Here is a 24,440-nt window from a genome sequence, read left to right as displayed (position 1 = left end):
TATCTCCATTTTACACATGAGAAACATAAGTACAGAGAGGTTAAATGACTCACCCAAACTCACATGGACAGCATGTGGACAAAGCCTACTTTTGAACTCAGGCAGTCTAGTTTTTGAGTTTATACTCTTAACCATTATTTTATTTAAAAATTCACTTTAATCCACTTTTGTGGACAGAGGACTCATGTACTACATACAAATGTTGGTTATGTTTACTTCAATGAAAAAATGGGAAAACAACATGATCAAATTTTGAGTTGAGATTAGTAGTGCCCTTGTCACTTCCAGCTTTGTGGGATGGAGAGGCTGGGCTTGAAGTTGATCTTTCCTACTTACCACAAGGTAAGTGTTGCTCCTGGTACAATTAAGGTGCCTCATGACAAAAATGTCACCTTAACTCTGAGCATGTTTATTTTGGTACCATTTAACCAACATTTGTTTTGACGGTTCAGAGTTTTCAATTAGGCCTTGCCTTCTACAAATTGGCTGCTTTTTTAGGTACTGGGAGGTTTTGTTTTATAAGGGTCTTCACAGTTGTGGTTAGTTACAGCATTGTACAGTATTGAGGTGAAAGTGTAGATGAATTTGGGTGCATATGAACACTTATTTCAAACTGTTTCATTCTGCTTTCTGTAATACAGTGATTTACTAAATCTGAGTTGGAAAGTGTTACAAAATATTTATGACTAGTCAACCTTTGATTACCTTGTATATTGCTGTAATTAAAAGTTGATTGTCATATTTGCAGAAAAAGGAGCATATTTTAAGTATTCAACTTAATAAATAACTAAATGATTGAATGTTCTTATAAGGAGGAATTCTTTCTTTTTTAAAATATATTTTATTGATTTTTTACAGAGAGTAAGGGAGAGGGATAGAGAGCTAGAAACATCGATGAGAGAGAAACATTGATCAGCCGCCTCCTGCACACCCCCCACTGGGGATGTGCCCGCAACCAAGGCACATGCCCCCGACCGGAATTGAACCTGGGACCCTTGAGTCCGCAGGCTGACGCTCCATCCACTGAGCCAAACCAGTCAGGGCAGGAATTCTTTCTTATTCTGGTTTGTTTACCATCTAATTTTATCATCATCTCCTACTACTTTAACTTCCAAAGCAATATTTAGATTAAAATAATTTTTCATTTGGTTTTTGTAAGGTATGTGAATGGCCATGCAAAGAAGCATTATGAAGATGCACAAGTACCCTTAACCAACCATAAGAAATCAGAAAAACAAGATAAAGCTCAGCACACAGTGTGTATGGATTGTAGTAGCTACAGTACATACTGGTAAGTATTAATATTTTCCTGAAAATGATATTTCTTTCTATGAGTGTGCAAGTGTTTTTTCATTTCCTCGCTCCCCTTCCTCACCAATCTCTAAGCCAGTTGCTACTGCCAACACCTCCTTTTAGTTCTGTTAGGATTCACTCATGGGCCTGGAGCCATCAGGAAATGCCTATCCTATTCACTTAGCTTTTACTTTGCATTGTTCCTTTTAACTTCTGGCCCCCTCTTCTTTCCTACCTTATGTTCTTGGCTATCCCAATAATCTTTAGGAAAATGAAAAGTATCTTATTTCTTTGTTGTTCATTACAATTCCTTTTTTCCTTATTTTGTTCTTAATTGAAGAATATGATACAAAACCATGTTTCTACGGTGCAAGTTAACATTTTGTTACATAATCCCTAAAAATTTAATTTCTTTGTATAAAAAACTACTGTGACAGTGTCCCCTCTCCCAGAATAGCTCCATTCTCCTATTCCTCTGCAGATGAATGTCAGAAATTTCATGTGTAGCTATTTTTTAAAATATCAAATCCTTTAGGGGGAGATTTTCATATAAATGACAATGAAGTTAAGTATCTCTTTTTAGAACTACTTAGATCTAGGTTATTTAGATTACAGTGATGTTTAACAATCCATATCCTTAGAAAGTCAGTGTATTTTGCAATTTTAACTTTGGTGTGAAACAAATTTCTTTCCTTGACTAGAAAATTATGATGAACAATTCTTATTTTAATCAGTTTACTCAATTCAAAAGGTTTTTGACATTGAAGTGGGAAAGGCCAGTTAAAGGATTTCTTAGGAAGGTTTTTGTGTGTGTTTGTTTTTCCCGTATAGCCCTTGACTGTCATATGAAGTGATACTAGGCAGGGTGGAAATTTAAACTCCAAATATGTTGAATTCACACTTTCTACTGAAGTTGTGTGCTAATCCTTTCTACATCATCTTTAGTTGATAGTTGTATTATAGAAAGATGTCCATCAAAAGGAGGAAAAAAAGGTCAGTTGGCTTCCTAAGTCTTAAATTTTGACAGGCTTAACATTATTAACTTGTAACTGTTGAATATAACATCTTAAGGTTCAGTCATTCAGACCACTAATATATCAGTGATCCTTTGTGTGGAAGATGTCCAGCCACGGGAGAAAGAGAAGCTAGAGGTAGATGAAGATTTCAATAAAGATGAAAATCTCCCCAAGCTTTTCACACAAAGGCTAGTGCTCAGTTTATTATTTGCTCTTGTAAAACACTCCTTTCTATGAAAGTTAAGTATTGGCCAAGCTGTTGAAGTGTTTTCTTTATTTTTTCCCCCTTTTCCTCAGAAAACTTACATACTAGAATGATGTAGCTACCTAATTGATAGACCCATGCGTTTCTATAGGGTTGTAAGACAGCAGAAAATAAGATCATTCTTGAGGTATCTATCTCACATTCATTGTTGTTGGTCATGTCAACCTACATGTACCAGATGTTAAAACATTCATTCATCTTGATTTTTAGTTAGCAATGTGCATGAACTGCTTATGGAAAAGTTTACAAATACAGTTAAATCTCTGTGTGTGGTGGGCTTTCTTGCTGTTGGTAAGATTATAAGGAAATAGTAATCTGAGGAAATTTTAAGAATTATCTTAATGGAATGGAATTATAATTATAGGTCTCTTTAAAAATATAGGTTATATACTTTACTGTCTTTATATATTGCATTTTGGAGGAGTAACTTCATTAAATAAATTTGAAATGAATTTGTTTTATATTGGGATAATGTCCTAAAAGTACATGTCATTTTATGGCTAATTGTAATTAAATGGCAGTTCTTAAACCTTGGGGAATACATACCACACAGAGGCTTCTTGGCCAATTTCCAGTCTTTTGTGTGAAGTGATACAGAGCTGCATGTGTGCGACACCCAGAGCTTCTGAAATTCAGGAAGGGAGCTGCAGCTGGCCATATTACCGTCTCATTTGTGGGTTTTAAAACAAAATGCCAGGGATTCATCCTGTATCATTATTACACTGAAGGCCTAAAAGAACTCTGTGATAGCTGTACATTGATGAAGCTGGAGTTTAAATGAACATTTTCCCCACACCTCACTATGATTAGGAAACAAACAAAAATATTTCTTTTTTCTGTATGGGGTATGTGTATATGTGTTATTTTCCAGGGCATTTTAGTAATTCCACTTCCGTTTGTAAGTTTTCTTTGTATATAAATTTCTTGTGGTTAGACTGAATGATTTGGTTTAGAGGTAAAATATTGATATATTAGGTGTAACCTATTTGATTATTAATTATTGTGCTTGTAGTCAAATATTTTGACTTTAGCTAATGGTAAAACTTCTTTTCCATCTGCTCTATGCTCTAAAGGCGTAGAGGCGTACAATTTCTCTATCCTTTCCTTTCCAAGAGTCCCTGCCCTGTCCTATCTTTACAAACCCTTTATGACATTGTCACTGAACTGACCCCATTCCCGCCTTCCAGCTCCAACTGTAGCTGGATGTAACTTCTAAACTCATAGTGCTTGGGATACTTGTAATTTCCTACTGTGTGTTAGATATTAGAAAATGTCATTGGGGACTGCAGGAACCATATGTCAGATCTTTGTATCTTCCACAGTACTTAGTGTCTGGTACAGAAAAGGCAGTATATATTAGAAAGATTGAATTATGTTACTATCTCCCCAGAATGGGCAGGTTTATACCAAATCTGTAATACTGTGCCCTCTGATCATCTTGGGCCACAGAACACTGTTCCCGAAGAAGACCTAAATCAGACATATGTGAGCTATTTCATTTACCTCCCAAGAGGGAGACCCTTGCAGAGCAGCTCCCTTCATTTCTGATATAAAACAGGGCATCTGGAAGAGGCACATATTAAGCAAATGGAACAACATAAAGTGGGTCACTATTTGAAAGAGGGAAAGAAACACCAAAAGGAATCATTTTGATTTGACACAAACCCACTCCTTTGATAGGTCACATCAACTGAGCTAGAGGTAAGTGAAGCTTTCAATAGCAATGAGTATCTTCCCAAGATTTTCACATAAGGGCTAGTGTTCACTTCTCTTGTTTGCTAAGTAATATTTTCTTTCTTCCCACCCCAACTTCTCTCCTTTAGTCAATACAAATGGAACTGTATGTGGTATGCATTATTGTATCAAACAGGAGCAGATTCAAATTAGAACTTTAGGCCCATTCCCTGCTCCCCTGGACACTTTTAGGTTGGTCTCGGCCCGTTTGGAAACCAGGAAGTTGATAAATCGGTGGGACAGTCGCCAGGGATGGCGGGGCATGAGGAGGAAGCAGGTGTCGGGGCTGCTCTCCTGGAGCTGAGCAGGGCCCTGTGGCTCTCAGGCCTCTTTGAGCGGGGAGCTGACCGGCAGCCCCGGATCATGGAAGAGAAAGCGCTAGAGGTTTATGATTTGATTAGAACTATCCGAGACCCAGAGAAGCTCAATACTTTGGAAGAACCGGAAGTGGTAACGGAAGTAGTATTGTGTGGAGGTTTAGGAAGTAAATGAAGAGGACTACTTGGTTATTATTAGGTTCGCGCCAATAGTACCTCATTGCTCTTTGGCAGCTCCTACTGGGCCGTGCTAAGAGTCAAACTTCAGCGGTGTTTACCGTTTAAACATAAGGTCTCTTAAGGCAGTGGCGCCTTCTCCGGGTCAGACTGCCGGCGGCAACCACGGGAGCATGGTGGACACCGGGAGCAAGGCGGACGCGGGCCTGTTCATGGAATGTGAGGAGGAGGAGCTGGAGCCATGGCAGAAAATCAGTGATGTCATTGAGGATTCTGAAGTTGAAGATGATAATTCAGTGGATAAAACGACTACAGTTTCTGTGAGCCAGGAGCCAGTCTCAGCTCCAGTGCCCATCGCTCTCTATGCTTCTGTTAAGCACAGCGGGGCACAGAACAAAGACGGTACAAAGAGGACTCTTGTCAGACTAATTGCTGACGACAATGCCGAAAGAAAGTGGTGCTGGCAGGAAATGCTGAAGAACAACGATTGGCACAACGCACCTCTGCAGCTGAAAGGAGCCGGCGTCGTGGACAGAAAATGTATAAAGAACAGTCATCAACAAGTACTACCAGTACTGATAGGAACTGCCTTCATAGCGAAAATGAGGTAAATGAGGATGCAGTTAGCGAACACAGTTGTGGTGGAATGTAACACATGTGGTGTTACATGTCAATTTTGCCTATCCCTAAATTTCTCCGGTGAAATGGAGTTATTTGTTGCTTTCTCTCAAGTTCGAAGAGCGTGTGACGTTAAAGTTGTAAATACTTCATCACAAGGGAAATTAGTCAAGCACTCTGAAAGTGTTTTTACTCTTAATGTGGTATACAGGGAGATATTAGAATAAGTTTAATCAATTTATCAGTCATTTTTTATCAGTTGTTTTTATATCATGTTTTTGTTGTTTTTACATCTTTTTGTTGTTTTCATATGTCTTTGTTGTTATATCATGTTGTTATTGTTTATTTGTTAATGAATTTATATATTATTTTCATGTACATTTTACTAATTTTCTTTCATCTCTGACACTTCTATTATAGAGAAAGGGTGAATAGCGATATTAAAATATTTCTTCTAATTAATTTCCTTTCAATGTGCACGAATCCGTGCACCGGGCCACTAGTATTGAGATATTTACAGGTGAAATGATATGATCTAGAACTTGTTTCAGAATAATATGGGTGCTAGTAAGTGGGTAGAAGGTATAGATGAAACATGATTGGCTAATTATTGAAACTCAGTGATGGTACATGGGGTTCATTATAGTGTTCTATTTTTATATATATTTTAACTTTCCCATAATCAAACATTTAAATTTAAAATAGTAAGTTGCCAGTATAATTATGATAGATAAAACTTGTTGGAATTTTTTATCTGTCAACCTCTGTAATCACTACTCTGCTGGCCTAGTAACTGTCAGGGTCTAGTCCACTACTGGGCTCTCAGTGTCTCAGAGACTGTGGGACAAACCACTGGTGGCCCATTAATAGCTGCCTGTATACCCAGTCTGCTGGTTTTGCTTTGTAGCTAACTGCAGTGACTCCATTTGCCAAATTGAACATACAGTTCAGAGGAGTCCGTCTTATTCAGTAATTTGAGGTCAAAAAGTTGAGGCAATATTTGCTTTTATCTTTGATTTAGGTATATTGGCTCCCCCAAATTTTCTATCTGGTTTTAGAATATTTGTAAGTTAGAAAATATAGTATTGAGAATTTTTCTAGCCAAATGTAGTATATGGAGGACTTAAAAACATTTATAAAATTGCTTTTCTTATAAATGAAAAAGAATGTAAAATATTTCAATAACAATTAGCCCAGTTTATTAGTATGTGTTTATTAATATTTATTCATGAATGAATCATTACCTTATTAAGTCATCATTTTTACTTAATGCTGTTGACCAGGTCTTTTCTTTGTCAGTCTTGATGACATGAAGAGAAAGAAGGCCTATCAATCTCTGTGTTTCCATACCTAAGACCATGGTTGTTTAGAGAGTCCTTTGCATTTCTGAGATTTGACTCACTAGGAAGAGATGCCATTCTTTTTTCTTTTTTAAATATATTTTTATTGATTTCAGAGAGGAGGGGGGGGAGAGAGAGAGAGAGAGAGAGGGAGAGAGGCATCAGTGATGAGAGAGAATCATTGTTTGTTTGCCTCCTGCACGCCCCACATTGAGGATCGAGCCTGCAACCAGGCATGTGCCCTGATTGGGGAATTGAACCACGACCTCTTGGTTCATAGGTTGATGCTCAACCCCTGAGCCACGCTGGCCGGGTGAGATGCCATTCCTTAAAGTCTCCGTACTTGCTGAGTTCATGCTTATTGATGAATATTCCTCTTATAAAAAAAAATTAGGTGGTGGGGGTGGGCTAGAAGGGGTCAATGGGGGGAAAGGGGATATATGTAATACTTTCAACTATGAAGACTTTTTTAAGTAAGGTGGGTTAGCAGCAAATTACATTCTGACAAAATAGGTGTTACCTAGTTAAAATATGGTGTTCTTGTTTTTTGTTTTAAGAAAAACATGTTACTTTATTTGTAAGAAAAATAAACATATGTTATTTCGTTTTGCTGGAAAAAAAAAAGAAATCTCTCAAGTTTAGAATCTTTTATTCTTGCATCTATTTGGTTACCCTGAGGTATAGTTCGTATGAAAATAGCCAGTTGCACAGTGGATAGTGCTGGCCTGCAGACTGAAGGGGCCCGGGTTTGATTCCGGTTAGTGGCACATGCCCAGGTTGCTGGCTCCGTCCCCAGTAGGGGGCATGCAGCGGGCGGCTGATGGGTGGTTCTCTCTCATCGATGTTTCTATCTCTCTCTCCCTCTCCTTTTCTCTCTGAAATTAAAAAAAAAAGGTAAATGCTGACTCTCCTTTATTTACCATTTTTCAGAATAATGAATCATGCTTAATTTTAAGCCAAATTAATGAGTATGGAGTGGTTTTATATCTGTTACTTTGTGTCTAGAATAAGAGTTAGTATTATGCAAGCCAACCCAGGACCAGTGCTCAGGAGGCCAGGGCCAGCTGGAGGTATGAGGGGCCCCTGGGGCTGCTGCCTTCCACCCCATGGGCTCTGCAGGCCCTGTAGTGCAGGACCGGTGGCCTGGCATGTCACCAGGGAGCTGGATGTCCATGTCTGGCTTGTAGGTGGAACCCTTTGCGGGTTCCCCATTTGGCATAGCTACTCCACTTTGATCTGGCATGCTACCTACCATAGTGGACCCATTCTGAAAATGCCTGCTTGTGCCCCAGGCCCAGCCCCCAGAACCCATTGTTATCAACCATATCCTTAGGTTGGACCCTAACCAGAAGAAGACAGCTTGTTATGCCATTGGAGGTGGACAACCCACAAGGCTCAGGTGAGCAATTTTCTGGCCTCTACCACCAATCAGTAGGAGATTGCCTCCCTTGATATCAGAATCCATGAGACCATTGAGTCCATCAACCAGCTGAAGACCCAGAGGGATTTCATGCTCAGCTTTAGCAGTGACCCCCACAGACTGCATCCAGGAATGGCTTCGTTCCCAGCAACGAGATGTCAAGATCATCCCTGATGTGATTGGGAATCCTGAGAGATGAGATGCTTTCTACCAACCAGCCCTGGGCCCAGGAAGCAGTGGGAAGGCATATCTGTCAAGATGCAGCAGCCAAAGCAGGAACTGGAAGGGGCCGCGGTGCCAGAGAGCAACTTCCAGGAGGCCTGCAGCGCTGTCAGGATCATGCCAGCAGCACTGGTCCATCAGTGCCTGGCCCATTCTCCAGAGATCGGACCTGCAGGACTACTGAGCTGCCGCTAGGCTGCTGGGCTGCTGGGACAGGTCAGTCAGCTGAGCAGCACTCCCACTGTGGGAGTACAGGCTGACAACTACTGAAGAAATTGAAGCAGTAATCAAAAATCTTCCAGCAAACAAAAGCCCTGGTTTGGATGGCTTTACAGGGTAGTTCTACCAAGCATTCAAAGAAGAACTATTACCTATCCTCCTCAGACTATTCCAAAAAATTCAAGAGGAAGGCACACTTCCAAGCTCTTTCTATGAAGCCAGCATTACCCTAATTCCAAAACCAGATAAAGACACCACAAAAAAAGAGAACTACAGGCCAATATTCTTGATGAACATAGATGCTAAAATCCTCAACAAAATTCTAACAAATCGAATCCAGCATTACATTAGAAATCATACACCATGACCAAGTGGGATTTATTCTGGGGATGCAAGGATGGTACAATAACCACAAATCAATAAATGTGATACATTGCATAAACAAATTGAGAGACAAAAATCACATAATCATATCAATTGTTGCAGAAAAAGCATTTGACGAAATCCAACACTCTTTCTTGATAAAAACTCTCAGCAAAGTGGGACTAGAGGGATCATATCTCAACATAATAAAAACCTTATATGACAAACCTACAGCCAACATACTCAGTGGGCAAAAACTAAATCCATTTCCCCTAAGAACAGAAACTTTCACCACTCCTGTTTTATAAAGTACCGGAAGTGCTAGCCATAGTGATCAGACAAGAAGAAGAAATAAAAGGCATCCAAATTGGAAAAGAAGTAAAACTGTCCTTATTCACAGATGACATGATACTGTACATAGAAAACCCCAAAGACTCCATCAAAAAACTACTAGATTTAATAAATGAATTCGGCAATGTAGCAGGATACAAAATTAACACCCAGAAATCTATGGCCTTTTTATACACCAATAATGAACTTACAGAAAGAGAAACTAAAAAAAACACAATCCCATTTACCATTGCACCAAAAAAATTAAGATACCTAGGAATAGATATAACTAAGGAGGTAAAAGACCTGTACTTGGAAAACTACAGTATATTGAAAAAAAAGATAGAGGAAGACATAAACAAATGGAATAACATACCATATTCATGGATTGGTAGAATCAACATCATTAAAATGTCCATACTACCCAAAGCAATCTACAGATTCAATGCAATCACCATTAAAATACCAATGGCATATTTCAAAGACCTAAAACAAACTTCAAAAATTCATCTAGAATAAAAAAAGACCCCAGATAGCCACAGCAATCCTGAGAAAGAACAACAAAGTTGGAGGGATCACAATACCAGATATCCAGCTATAATACCAAGCCATGGTTCTCAAAACTGCCTGGTAGTGGCACAAGAACAGACATATAGACCAATGGAACTGAACAGACAACCCAGAATATGACCCAAGCCATTATGCTCAATTAATATTTGACAAAGGAGGCAAGAGCATACAATGGAGTCAAGACAGTCTCTTCAATAAATGGCGCTGGGAAATTTGGTCAGATACATGCAAAAAAAAAAAAAAAAGATCACCAACTTATACCATACACAAAAACAAAATGGCTAAAGGACTTGAATGTAAGGTAGGAAACCATAAAAATCTTAGAAGACTCCATAGGCAGCAAAATATCAGACATATGTTGTAGCAGTATCTTTACTGATACAGCTCCTAGGGCAATGGAGACTAAGGAGAAAATAAACAAATGGGACTACATCAAAATAAAAAGCTTCTGCCCAGCAAAAGAAACCATCAACAAAACAAGAAAGCCCACTGCATGAGAGAACATATTTCCCATGCTATTTCAGATAAGGTCGTAATCTCCAAAATTTACAAAGAACTCATACAACTTAACAAAAGGAAGATAATCCAATCAAAAAATGGGCAAAGGACCTAAATAGACACTTTTCGAAAGAGGACATACAGAAGACCAAGAGACATAAAACATGCTCAAAGTCACTAATCTGAGAGATGCAAAGCAGAACAACGAGATGCCATCTCACATCTGTCAGAATGGCTATCATCAACAAACAAATGCTGGCGAGGATGTGGGGGAAAAAGGAAACCTCGGGCACTGCTAGTGGGAATGCAGACTGGTGCAGCCACTGTGGAAGACAGTATGGAGTTTCCTCTGAAGCTCCCATTTGACCCAGTAATCCCACTTCTAGGACTATTCCAAGAAACTAGAAATACCAATCAGAAAGGATATATGCACCCCTGTGTTCATAGCAGCACAGTTTACAATAGCTAAGATTTGGAAACAGCCTAAGTGCCCATCAGCAGATGAGTGGCTTAAAAAACAGTGGTACATCTACACAGTGGAATACTATGCCACTATAAAAAAGAAGGAACTTTAACCATTTGCAACAGCATGGATGCAACTGGAGAGCATTATGCTAAGTGAAATAAGCCAGTCGGAGAAAGTAAATATCACATGATCTCACTTGTAGGTGAGATATAATGATCAACATAAACTGATGAACAAAAATAGATCCAGAGACAAATGGCGGCGGGGAGAAGGTTTAAGAGATCAACCAACTTACACCATACACAAAAACAAACTCAAAATGGCTAAAGGATTTAAATGTATGCTAATATGTATGCATGCATATTAGCATAACCAATGGACACAGACACTGGGGTGGTAGGGTGTTGCCCTCAGGGGTGGGAGTGGCGTGGGATCAATCAGGAAAAAGGAGACATGTAAAACTTTAAACAATAAAAACAATTAGTAACTTTAATTTGATATCTTATTAAATTGAGTTAATTGATTTAAAATACTGAACAAATAATTTTTGACATCTGATATAGTCTTGTCAAATTGATCCTTATCAACAATAGCTGAATTTCTAAGAATGCAAAAGTATAAAAGGAGTATTAAAACAAAATTTCTATAGATTTTTTTTCTTCCTGGCAGGGTAATGTATTAAAGAACTCCAAACAAAGAAATATTATGAAATGATATGAATTGATTCATTTGTCTAAAAAGAAAAACCCTTGTATTTCACATTTTAAACACCTGTAACATTAGCAGTTTTAATCAAAACTAATGAAAATAAAGCTCTTACCTAGTGTGCTTAAGTTAATACTAAATCATTTTCTAAGGCAGTTGTGATTAAAAATAAAAAAGGAGAAAATTTTTTGTTGATTATCATTATAAACTCTTGGAAACAAATCTTCAATGTGTACAGATTAGAGAACAGGAAGAGTTTTGTTTATTTAAAGACAGTATTTTGAAGTTTAAAAAGAAACCCTTTAACAGAAGTGGTCTGAAAGCATAAAAACTGGTATTTGTTTGCTTTTAACAAAGGATATGAGTATTTTCTGCAGGTATTCTCCTAATTTCCTAAAATTGGCTTATTTGATGGCAATACACCAGAATTTAATGAAGGAGAATTTTAAAATAAACTTGCTTTTCTAAAATAGATTTCTGGATTTTAACTTTTCTTGGCTTGAAATAGATGAAGCTACTAGAATATCAACTTGGATGTTTTTCTTTTTCTGTATCTACGTTATCTATCTATCTATCTATCTATCTATCTATCTATCTATCTATCTATCTATCTATCTAAAGAGCCAGGGTCTGTAACGTCCAAAACAACCGAAGCCTCCACCAAACACTGGAAGTCAGTCCTGCAGTGACCCAGCACTGACTGTCAAGAGGGCTGTGGGTCAGGCCTGGAGAGAAAAGCAGGGTCTGATTCACAGCCTCCGTGGCAGCTGTTGATCAGCCCTTGCTTCTCTTTCTCTCCAGGCCTCACTAGCAGCCATGGGGGCTGCTCATCAGCCCCGCCTCTCTGATCAGGCCCAGAGATAGGCCCGGAGACGCTGACTGGCATAGAAACTGACCAATCAGAACCAAATCTGGGTGAACTGCGAGGAGCCAATGGCTGCCTAGGAGGCAGAGCTTTTGACGCCGACTGGCACAGAAACCGACCAATCAGAACCAAATCTGGGTGAACTGTAAAGGCAAAATCTAAGGGGGTTGAGGAGGGGTTTTAAGGGCAACAGCTATTTGGTGTAAGGTGTAAGAAAGGGTTCAATTTTTTAATGACCGGTTTGGCAGTATAGTGCATATGGCTGGCTATCAGTCCAGATAATAGGGATTATGTATTTTTGTCTGCCAAGAGCATCTCCTTCTGATGAAAAAGGCCCCCCCCCCCCAATTTAAGCAATCCTATCCTATATAATCTATCTATACTAATAAAAGGGTAATATGCTAATTAGACTGGGTCGACCAGCCATCTTCTGGACGTCTGACTTTCTTCTGGACAAAACCATGGTGGTGGTGGCCAAGACAGAGGCAGTTAGGGGCAATCTGGCTGGCAGGGGAGGGCAGTTGGGGGCGAGATCAGGCCAGCAGGGGAGGGCAGTTGGGGGCAAGATCAGGCAGGCAGAGGCAGTTAGGGGCGATCAGGCCAGCAGGGGAGAGCAGTGAGGGGTGAGATCAGGCTGGCAGGGGAGGGCAGTTAGGGGTGATCAGGCAGGCAGGCAGGTAGGTGAGCGGTTAGGAGCCAGCAGTCCCAGATTGCGAGAGGGATGTCTGACTGCTGGGGATCATGCCTAAATCGGCAGTGGAACATCCCCCAAGGGGTCCCCGATTGGAGAGGGTGAGGCTGGGCTGAGGGACCCCCCGCCCGCCCCCGTGCATGAATTTCATGCCCCGGGCCACTAGTTTATAATAAAGCTAGAGGTCAAATTTGCCTCTAAGGTATAAAAATATTATGCTAAGGAATGAAAAGGAATTTAAAACTTAATGATAGATTTGCCATTGCCCCCTTCTTGAGGGTACTTTCTGCATAAAAGTTTTGTTTGGTTTTAGTATTATATATGACTTATTGTATAAAGATAGCTTTGTAGCCAGTAGATTAAAGGAATTTTTTCTTTCCTGTTGCATAGAAAATCAGGTTCATTTGTATGATGATTGCTACTTATTTGAGATCAGTGAAGAAAGGTTTGGTTTGGGAGTATTAGTTCTTCAACAATATGATGTAGAACCTTATGACTTGTGTAGCTTCAATAACATTGGTAATAGGAATGGAAAAAAAACACCTTAGAATTTTAAAGCCAGATGTAACATCTGTGCAGTACAATATGGTAGCAATTAAAAGTGGCTTGGGGTCTGAGGAATTGAATGTTTTATTTTGTTTTAATTAATATAAGTTAAATTGCCATATGTGGCTGGTAGTTATTATATTGCATAATACAATCTCAAACTATTAAAATTTAACATTGAGTATATTGTTATGAAACTTTGAAAACCTAAGACAAAAATTTGATAGAAACTCCCAAAAGAAAACAAGTCAATCTCACTAATTAAAATAGTTACAAATAATTATAACTTTAAGAAAATCTAGCCCAGTAAGAAGTATCTAAAGAAAAATTATATAACTACTGAGTAAATTATACCTGCAGTCTGCCAACATATTCATTATTAAAGAAACCTCAGATTATTGTACCGTTAGAAACAAAAATACATTGATAAAGAAACCAATTCTGATTTTACAAAACTAACATCAAAATAAAAGGAAACTATTAAAATATGACAGTTTTCCCCCAAAAAAGAAAGCATATGTCCTATACTAATGGATGAAATACGAAAGCTATTTTTGTTCAAGTCAGAAACAAGACAAATACTTCCTATCATCAATTACATGATTGTCATTGCAATTAAACTTCATTTTGGCAATTCCAGCCATTGAAGTAAGTAATAAGTAAATGAAATAATTGCTATAAACGCGGAAAAGAAGAAAATAATTATTTCTGTTTTCAAATTATATAATAGGATGCTCAGAAAACTCGGGGTAGTAGAAAACAACTAGAATTAATAAATTTTGAAATGGTGACATATATATATACACACACACATATGTATATGTATATATACGTATATATGTGTGTGTGTGTGTGTGTGTGTGTGTATATATATAGCTTGCTTTCATTAGCAGTCAAAAATGGAACTGACCAAACAAATAAATATTCAATATAATGAGAAAACCATAAGCTATATCTAGGAATAAATGTATTAAAGATGCAAAGTAAAGATATAAATCCTTTATAAAGAAAACTTGGTATTATAAGTTGTCCCTTTCCCCCCAAAATTTTTACCTTCAAAACTTTTACTTGAGACCAAGTCTGATTTACATGATGGTCCTCAAACATAGTGTGAACACCCGCCCCCCCAAAAAAAATCAGAATAGCAGGTGTGTTTTATTCAGTAAACAAATATTCATTGAAAACCTGCTGTGTGCTAGAGGATCTATTTTCAGTGCAGCTGTCTCTAAAATAATATACTTGAAAGTATGGGGAGAAAATATCAGAATTTATTAAAGCTTATGTTTTAAGAAAAAGTTTTAGTATACTTATCCCAATGGCCTGTAAGGTAGATGGTTATGTGTCATGAACCACACAGAGTGGCCTGAATCAGTTTCACGTGTGGTGTCCTCATCCTTAGTTGCTTCTAACATTTTGCAGTATATTGCAGCTTTTGTCTGCCTAGTTAAGAATTTACTTAATTATACCAAATCAACACTCCTCAAATGGGTCCACATTAAAAAAAGTATTTTAATCATGTAAGATGATAATAATAACAATAATGCAAATACTGGTAAAGAAGAATAAAGGTGAGCTGACAGATTTTCCTATTCTGATCCCCAAACACATTATTAAGTAAAAATATTGGTTATCTAATAAAAACACAGACTAATCAGATCTGATAAATTGGACAAAAAGTTCAAAGGACTATACAAGCATGAATTATATTCATTATCATTAATGCCAAACCACACCCTATGTGTATATTGTACTTTGAGATATTAATTTAGTATGATAGTATGAAGATATCATAATAGCAAGACATTTTAAAATAGTTTGCTTCAACTCTTGCTCAACTAACATTTTTATTTTTTATACTACACACATTAATTTAGATTTATTTGCATATGTAATTTATTAATGTAAACATGTATAAATATATTGGGGGTGGCAGGTGCTCAGTTTTGTAGTTTATTTTTTAACTTGATTAGGAACCCAATGAAAATAATTAGACTAGTGTTTTGCCTTTTAAAATAAGAGGGGATTTTAAAATAATAGGGCAAAAATAGGGAGGAAGCAAGTGTTTCTAAAATTAGAATTTTTAAAAGAAGTAAACCCACATTAAATTTTAGGACAAGAAAATAATACAGCCATGCTGTATGTTTTCATCTGGAGAATGAGGGAAGAAGATACAGATGAGTATGACCAAGTGAAGAATGTTTTTTGCCATTAAACAAGTGAATGGTGCTATATGAAAAATACTCAGGAAGGGTAAGGAGGTCAGTGGTATATGGGATGAAAGCTTACATCTAAATGTAAAGCAGGAAACACTGAAGTGAAAAAAAAATTGGGAGGGAAAATCGAGAAGAAAATATAGGTAAGGCTGTCATTGTGGGACCATCAAATACTGTCTTAACTCAGCTACGGATATCTATGGATTTGAAAGTCAGTATAAAGAAGTGGGGGAAGAAGATATCGCACCAAAGGAAATATTCTATTTCAACTGGAATAGAATGCTAGTTGAAATGGGGAAGAAAAAAAGATGGGTTTGGGTGAGATTATGGGAAGAAAAGTAGAAAGGATTAGGTATGATTAGATGCTAGAATTAGAAAATCTAAAAATGTACTGATAAGGAATCAATGTGATAAAAAGTTGGATAATTTCATTCTGGTGTGTTTATTAGAGTAACCAGAATTTAAAATAACTTGTGATTTTATCTTTTTTTTTTTACCTCCCTAATTACATAACACTATAGAGATCTTCTGTTTCTTATGAAAATTTGATTTATATTCTAATGCTACTTGATGTATATTCTTTCAGTGCCAGGTAGTAGAATTAACTGTTTATCTTTTTCTCTTAACCACAGTATGCATATAATACCATATTTTACATGTAGTAGTTTCTTAACTATTGGCTTAAGGTAATTTAAAAGTACTTTAAGATCGTATTTGGCTCATGGCTGAGATGATAGTGTAGAGATGAAGATATTAGAAGTAAAGAAAGATAACACACTGCCTCTCCTACCTTGCCTTTTTACATCCTGTTTCCTTGTCTGATAATCTCTAATATTTTGCCCAATATGATTCCTAAGTATAATTTTATCTTTAATGTTCAATTGACTTACATTTTCTTAAACAGTTCTTTTATAAATACAAAAGTGAACCTTTTTCTTATCTGACAACTAGTCTATTAGAAGTAAAGTTCATCTTTACTTGAAAAATCACCTAAAATCACTAAATAAAAACTTGAATAAGTATAAATTTAATAGGCTAAAAGTTGGTTGTATAATATAGGTAGTTCTTAACTTTTGTTAGACACTTGAAGTCCTATGTACATGAAGAAATACTGAACCCTGAACTTTTCTCCTAGGGAAGTACTAATCAGGTTATCTGAACCCTGCCCAGCTTTCTCCTCACACAACTTCTCAGTGCCAATGGTACAGAAAAAAAGAAGAGGTATAGAATTTTTGATAATATTATTTCAACTACATTTTGAGAACCAGGTGTATTTTCTTCTTACGACATTTAACCATAGTTTATTTTTATTTAGTTGTCTGTTAATCCTCACCTAAGGATTTTTTTTAAATTTTTTTTTAGAGAGAGGGGGGGATGGGGGAGAGAGGGAAGTGGGAGGGAGGTTGGAGAGAGAGAGAGAGAGAGAGAGAGAGAGATCAATTGGTTGCCTCCTGCATGCATCCCAACTGGGGTTGAAATTGAACCTGCAACCCAGTTATATGCCTCTGACCTGGAATCAAACCCACTACCCTTTGGTGCTTGGGCTGCCGTAGACCAATTCCAGCATGTCATAATTTCAAGAGTTTCATCAAAAGGTTGATGAGACTTGGGGACTCAACAGGGTTGAGTCACACATGGAGTCACCTGTTGGGAATGGCTAAAGGCATTTCCCCAAACCTGAATAGGAAACTGATTTTGACTGCCAGACAGTTAAAGGGCATTTTAATCTACATGTTATTGCCTCCTACTGGCCAAACACCTGAACAGCCGTAGGCTATTCCCCAAACTGACAATGCTTCTGTACCCTTTGAAACCTTACCCTTTGAGGTGTATTATCTCCACCTTGCCTTAGGACAAATTGTGTTAATAAAAGCAAGGGTCCTAGGCAAGGAGGTACTCTTCAGTTCCTTTAGCTGAAGGTCCTCTGACCCCCAATGCCTTTCAAAATTATATCTCGTCTCCGGACTCTATTAGTCTCTGGATTCCTATGTCATCTACGCGCAGCCTTTTCCAGATTCCTGAACCCTTCTTGATGCTGGGACATGAACCCCGGCATTGGGCTGACACTCTAACCACTGAGAAACACTGGTCAGGGCTAACCATAGTTTATAACCAGATTTATTTCAAAACAGGAAATGTATTCCAGTTTTAGAGGCCAAACTTTTAAAAGGCAATCTACAAGTTACATAATTTTTTGTACTTTTCATTCTGACATAATCTTCTTGAAGGGAATATTAAGAATAGTGATTTAATTTTTTTCAGGTGTTATAGGTAGGCATAGTTCTGACCAATAGTTTCAACACAATTGTAAACCAGGAAGATACTTTTAGAACTTGTTTTTCTTTAAGTCCTTTTGTTTGTCTTGGGACTTTTTAATACCAGTATTATTAATATTACTGGTGCATGAAAATTCATGCATTGGAGGGGAGGTCCCTCAGCCCAGCCTGCCTTCTTTCACAGTCTGGGAGCCCTCAGGAGCGGGAGGTGACCCGGTGAGCAGGGGACACCCCATCACACCTCTGCTGCTGCCACTGCTGGCAGCGCAAGCCTCGGCTGGCCCTGGTTACCTGCGCCTCGGGCTGGCTGGGCAGCTGCATCCGAGGCTTGCCTATGCCTCGGGCTGGTCCTGGGCAGCTGGGGGGCTGAGAGGACTGGGGGACTCTGGAGGCAGGTGCCTAGGCGGGGCTAAGGGGACTGGGCACCACCATCTTGTGGCTGTGGGCGCCGCCATCTTTGAAGGCGGGGCAGTCAATTAGCATATTCCCTCCTTATTGGCTGTGGGCACTGCCGTCTTTGTGATGGCATGAGGGTCAATTAGCATATTCCCTCTTTATTAGATAGGATTTTTAAAAAATCTGTATTGTTGAAAGTATTACATATGTCCCCCTTTTCCCCCCCATAGACCCCCCTCCCCATCCAGCCTGCCCCTGCCCCAGGCCCTCACTGCCCCATTGTCTGTGTCCATGGGCCATGCATATATGCATACAAGGTCCTTGGTTGATTACCTCCCACCCATCCACCCTCCACTGCTTTCCCTCTGAGATTCTGAACTCTGTTCCATGCTTCCATGTCTCTGGATCCATTCCTTCATCAGTTTATTTTGTTACTTAGATTCCACATTTGAGTAAGATCATATAATATTTGTCTTTCTTTGACTTACTTCACTTAGCATGATACTCTCCAGGTCCCTCCATGCTGTCTCAAAGGGTAAGAGATTCTTCTTTTTTACTGCTGCATAGTATTCCACGGTATAAATGTACCACAGTTTTTTTTACCCACTCATCTACTGATGGGCACTTGGGGCAGTTTCCAGATCTTAGCTATTGTAAATTGTGCTGCTATGAACATAGGAGTGCATACATTCTTTTTTTATTGGTATTTGGGTTTCTTAGGATATATTCCTAGAAGTGAGATCACTGGGTCAAATGGCAGTTCCATATTTAATTTTTTGAGGAAACTCCATACTGTTTTCCATAATGGTTGCACCAGTCTGCATTCCCCCCAGCAGTGTACTAGGCTTCCCTTTTCTCCACATTCTCACCAGCACTTGTCATTTATTGATTTGTTGATAGTAGCCATTTTGACAGGTGTGAAGTGATACCTCATTGTTGTTTTAATTTGCATCTCTCTGATGATCAGTGACTTTGAGCATTTTTTCATATGTCTCTTGGCCATCTGTAATACCAGTATTATTAGTTGGATAGCTTCCAGTTTGAAAGCAGTGGCACAGCTAAAGACTCAGGCAATCAGACAACATTTAAATTGTTATGTATTTCCTACTTTTGCCACTTACTTTCTATTAACCTCTGGGCCAGTGAGGAAGAAGAGATCAAAGCAGGGAAATAGGAGCAGCTAGAGAAACTTGTGCTGTGAGACAGCTCTTGGTTACACAAGGGAAGGAAACTCAGATTGTCTATTGTTTACCACATGCCAAACACCAAGACGTTTTGACCTGTAGAAGGTGCTTTCCTTCCATCATCATCATCATCACCCTCAAATAACACTAGTATAATCTAGTAAAATTAGAAAGTACAAAAGTTATAATCTTAGGAGTAGTGTCCTTCTTAGTGATGTAAGAAAACCTGAAATTGGCTCTTGAGAAATAGGGACAATTGTAGAAATATTTAAAAAAATTATTTTAGCCAATGAAAACAAATCCAGCCAAAATAAAATTGATTTCTTATAGTTCAGATAAAGTTACATTTGTTACCTCTTTATGATAGTGAGTAGTAGTATAGAATATTAGAGCAAACAGTGTCTAAGATACACTTTAGACTAGCATTGCAGTCCAAAATTTAATACAAGTCATATATGCAATTTTAAATTTTCTAGTAGTCATATTGAAAAAGAAAGTAGAATCAGGTGAATTAATTTTAATTGTATATTTTATTTAACCCAGTTTTATGTCAACCTGTAATCAATATGAAATTATTGGAGATTTTTTTTTCATGTGAAATCTTCAAAAATCTAGAGTATATTTTGCACTTTACAGCACATCTCCATTTAGATGCTAAATTTTCGTTGGAAATGCGTGATCTATATTTAGTCATAAAATTGGAGTTAAAAATGTAGATTTCAAAAACTATTATTAAAATGTTTCCAATAAATCAAAAAACATTTCTTTAATATTTGCATCTGTATTGACAATACTGATTCATCTTTTTGTAACAATTGATTTGACTGAAGCAAAAACAGATCAATTTCAAAATTACATACTAAGTTAAGTAAACCCATTAATTCTTGTAATAGCTTAGTGTTATCAACTTCAAATTTAAAGGGATATCATATAAACTGAAAATCAACTTTAAATGTATTAATATCAGCAGTGTTCTTCAATTTTTCTTATAGATTTACAGCCAATTTATTTAATGCTATTACAATGAAAATCTGCATATTCATGTTACAAAATGTGTAGTAACATCATTATTGATTTATGTTATGAGTAGTTTAAATTTTAACATAAATTCTTGTACCTGTCTAGCTAGGTCACAAATAAGCTGGTTCTCTCCTTGGGTCTTTAAATTTAGCTCATTCATGTACACTGTGATGTAGGTGAAAAAATGTAGATTACACTGATGTTTTCTCTTTGAATATTGGCAAGTATTTCTTCTGTTTCAAGAAAATCTTGAATTAGATAGAGTTAGCAGTACAGTAAATCTTTGTAAAATTCTTCCATGATTTGGGCAAAGAACATGTGGTCATTAAATTCATTATCTTCTATTTCTTTGAGCAGTTTCATAAACTGGTGTTGATTCATAGCATTTGCACATAATACTGAGTAAGTTTTTTAAAATAAGGAGTATTTTCCAACACAATGGAAGTACTTCTTATATTTTATTTTATTTTTGTTGATCCTCATCCAAGGATATTTTTCCATTGATTCTTAGAATGTGGAAAGGATAGAGAAAGTCAAAGAGAGAGAAACATCAATGTGAGAGAGACATATTGATTGGTTGCCTCCTGCATGCGGGGGACTGAGCCCACAACCAAGATATGTGCCCTTGACTGAAATTGAACCCAGGACCCTTCAGTCCACAGACCAACGCTCTATCCACTAGCCAAACCGATTAGGGCAATTCTGAGCAATTTTAATAACTGTATCAATGATAGTCTATTTCAGAGCACAAATATTTTCATTATGTTACACAGTAGAACAAATAAGGGAAATTATTCTAGCAAATCCAGATTTTGATCTCACATATCTGGCCCATTTTCTGTCTTGATAGGAAACTTTTTCCTCTCTAGCCTAAAGTAACAGATGTAAGAGATTAAAATATGTCTACAACATGAGATCAATTATTTATAAGGTTGCAAATGGATAAAGACAATTCGTCATAGATTTGGAAGTCATTTGAGTCAAAACAAACCCAAAGTAATAATTGGCCAGTATCTCTTGTCTTGTAAAACTCATCTAAAGCTAAAAATAAAAGTGCTTACAATTTTTCAGATGTTGAAATGATCGATCTTTAGATTGTTAGAAAGGTCTTTTATTCACTGACAATTTCTTGGTGGGTCAATTGATCTTTCACTTTTTATTTTTTCCTCATTTTTAAACATAATTCCCTTACCTGAAACGATAATTTAATGTTTTTCTTTCTTCTGTCACAGAAGAATTCAAGCCATTTTATAGCTGGCCAAAATTACAAACTCAAATCCTTTAATAAGCATTTTAAAATGTTGTGTATTTTATTCTGATTTCATTGATTGTGACTGGTTTCATTGATATTTTTTTCTGTCTGTTGAGAGGCAGCTTCTTATTAAATTAGTATGCACTTGCTGAAAATGACTCTTACTATTGTTTGATCTTAAAACTAGGGGCCCAGTGCACAAATTCATGTACCTTGAAAAGAACTGTGGGCCACGAGGCTGCGGCCCATCCTCCATGCCCCCATCCAGCCCCTCCTGCCATGGCCCCTGGTCCCCTCTGCTGATGGCGCGGAGCGATTGGGGCTGGCACCAGCAGCGGTATGAGCAGGGCCAGCACCGGGGCCAGCGCTGGCAGCAAGTGTGAGCAGCGGCTGCCACCCCTATCGCCCTCAGGAGCAGGGGGAGGTGAAGAAGCCCTGAGGGGTGATCGGGGCCGGCATCCACCACTTGCACCTGCTGATGGCACCAAGCGATTGGGGCCGGCGCCAGGCGCAGGCAGTGGGTGTGAGCGGCAGCTCTGGCACCAGCAGTGGGTGCAAGTGGGGCTGGTGCCAGGAGCAGGTGCAAGCACCCAGCAGGACCACAGTGCGCAGGAGCAAAGAATTTTCAGTAACCACCAGAGGCTCGCCCCGATGATAGCAACCAGCGCCTTGCCTTGGTCTGGTGCCCCCGCTCACCTGCTCCACCATCCCGCCGCAGCCAACACCTGCCATGTTTCGTGCTCTGCCGCCTGCTGCTGACACCCGCCATGTTCTGTGCACGCCCCCTGGTGGTCAGCGCACGTCATAGCGACTGGTTTGGTTGTTCTGCTGCTTGGCCTATTTGCATATTAGGGTTTTATATATATACTAGAGGCCCGGTGCACAAAAATTTCTGCACTCGGGGGGAGGGGGTCCCTCAGCACGGCCTGTGCCCTCTCGCAGTCTGGGACCCCTCGGGGGATGGCCACCTGCTGGCGTAGGCCTGCTCCCCGGAGGATTGGGCCTAAGCTGGCAATCAGACATCCCTCTGGCAGCCCGGCAGCCCTCAGGGGATGTCCACTTGCCAGTGGGGAGCAGACCTAAGCTGCAGTTGGACATCCTTAGCGCTGCTGAGGAGGCGGGAGAGGCTCCCACCACCACCACTGTACTGGCAGCCGGCAGCCTGGCTTGTGGCTGAGCAGAGCTCCCCCATGTGGGAGTGCACTGACCACCAGAGGGCAGCTCCTGCATTGAGTGTCTGCCCCCTGGTGGTCAGTGTGTGTCATAGTGACCAGTCATTCCCAGTCTTTCTGCTCTTAGGGTCAGTTTGCATATTACCCTTTTACTATATAGGATAGAGGCCTGGTGCACGGGTGGGGGCCGGCTGGTTTGCCCTGAAGGGTGTCCCAGATCAGGGTGGAGGTCCCGGTTGGGTGCCTGGCCAGCCTGGGTGAGGGGCTGATGGCTGTTTGCAGCTGGTCACACCCCCTTCAGGGTGGGGGTCCCCACTGGGGTTCCTGGCCAGCCTGGATGAGGGGCTGATGGCTGTTTTCAGGCTGGCCACACCCCCTTTAGGGTGGGGGTCCCCCCTTTTTTTCTTTTTTTTTTTTTATTCTGGGATTGATTTACCTTCTATAATTGAAACTTTGTTGCTGTCACTGGATCTCCTTTTTTTCTTTTTTTTTTTTTATTCTGGGATTTGTTTAGCTTCTATAATTGAAACTTTGTTGCTTTTGGAGCTCAGAGCTGGGCCGTGGCAGGCGGAGAACCTTGGCTTCCTCCATCATTGGAGCAAGCAAGCCTCCTGCTCGATCCAGCTGCGTGGCTGCCGGCTGCCATCTTAGTTGGCAGTTAATTTGCATATCGCCCTGATTAGCCAATGGGAAGCGTAGCGAAGGTACCGTCAATTACCCTTTTTGTCTTTTATTAGATAGGATAGATTAGTTTTACACAACTGATTTATTTTACTCTGCTGTAGCAAATCATAATTGCCATTCTTTGTAAAATTTGTGACATACCATCTCCTTTTAATTCTGCCTCAGTAGTGTGCTTTCATTTGAAAGTTAAAATTTTTTCATTCTTACTAGTAAGCTAGAAAAATAATGTTATAGTTAAAAATATATTTCAATTTTACTACCAATTGTGATTTACATAAATATCACTGTAACTCATGCTGTCTTCACAAAATATTCAAATAAAGACATTACAGTGCTGCATTTTTGCAAGGAAAAATAACTTCAACTGAATCATTCTGTTGACAGAAACTACATTGGTGCTCTGCTTATGTATAATATACTAGGAATGACATGCCCCCATCATGGGTGCTGCACTACATCTATGTGATATAATAAAAGTGAAATATAGTTTTACCAAGACCATAAAATTGTCATTAATTAAAAAATATTTTGTACTGCTTCAGCTGTTAAGTAAAATTTTATATTAATTACAACTTTGAAAATTAAAAG

General features: G+C 38.8%; 1 protein-coding gene across 1 annotated transcript in view; it reads left to right on the top strand.

Moving 5' to 3' along the window:
* The window catches only part of USP3 (ubiquitin specific peptidase 3), a 127,715-nt gene that overhangs the window by 67,059 nt on the left and 36,216 nt on the right, over positions 1–24,440 (top strand). Inside the window, exon 4 of the mRNA XM_023757826.1 lies at positions 1,160–1,291. Coding sequence (XP_023613594.1) covers positions 1,160–1,291 — 132 coding nt within the window. The remainder of the gene's footprint in view (positions 1–1,159; positions 1,292–24,440) is intronic.

Source organism: Myotis lucifugus, unplaced genomic scaffold (genome assembly GCF_000147115.1).
Source record: "Myotis lucifugus unplaced genomic scaffold, Myoluc2.0 scaffold_115, whole genome shotgun sequence".
Taxonomy (NCBI): Eukaryota; Metazoa; Chordata; class Mammalia; order Chiroptera; family Vespertilionidae; genus Myotis; species Myotis lucifugus.
Note: the sequence above shows the minus strand (reverse complement) of the source record. Positions and strands in the feature narration are given on the sequence as shown.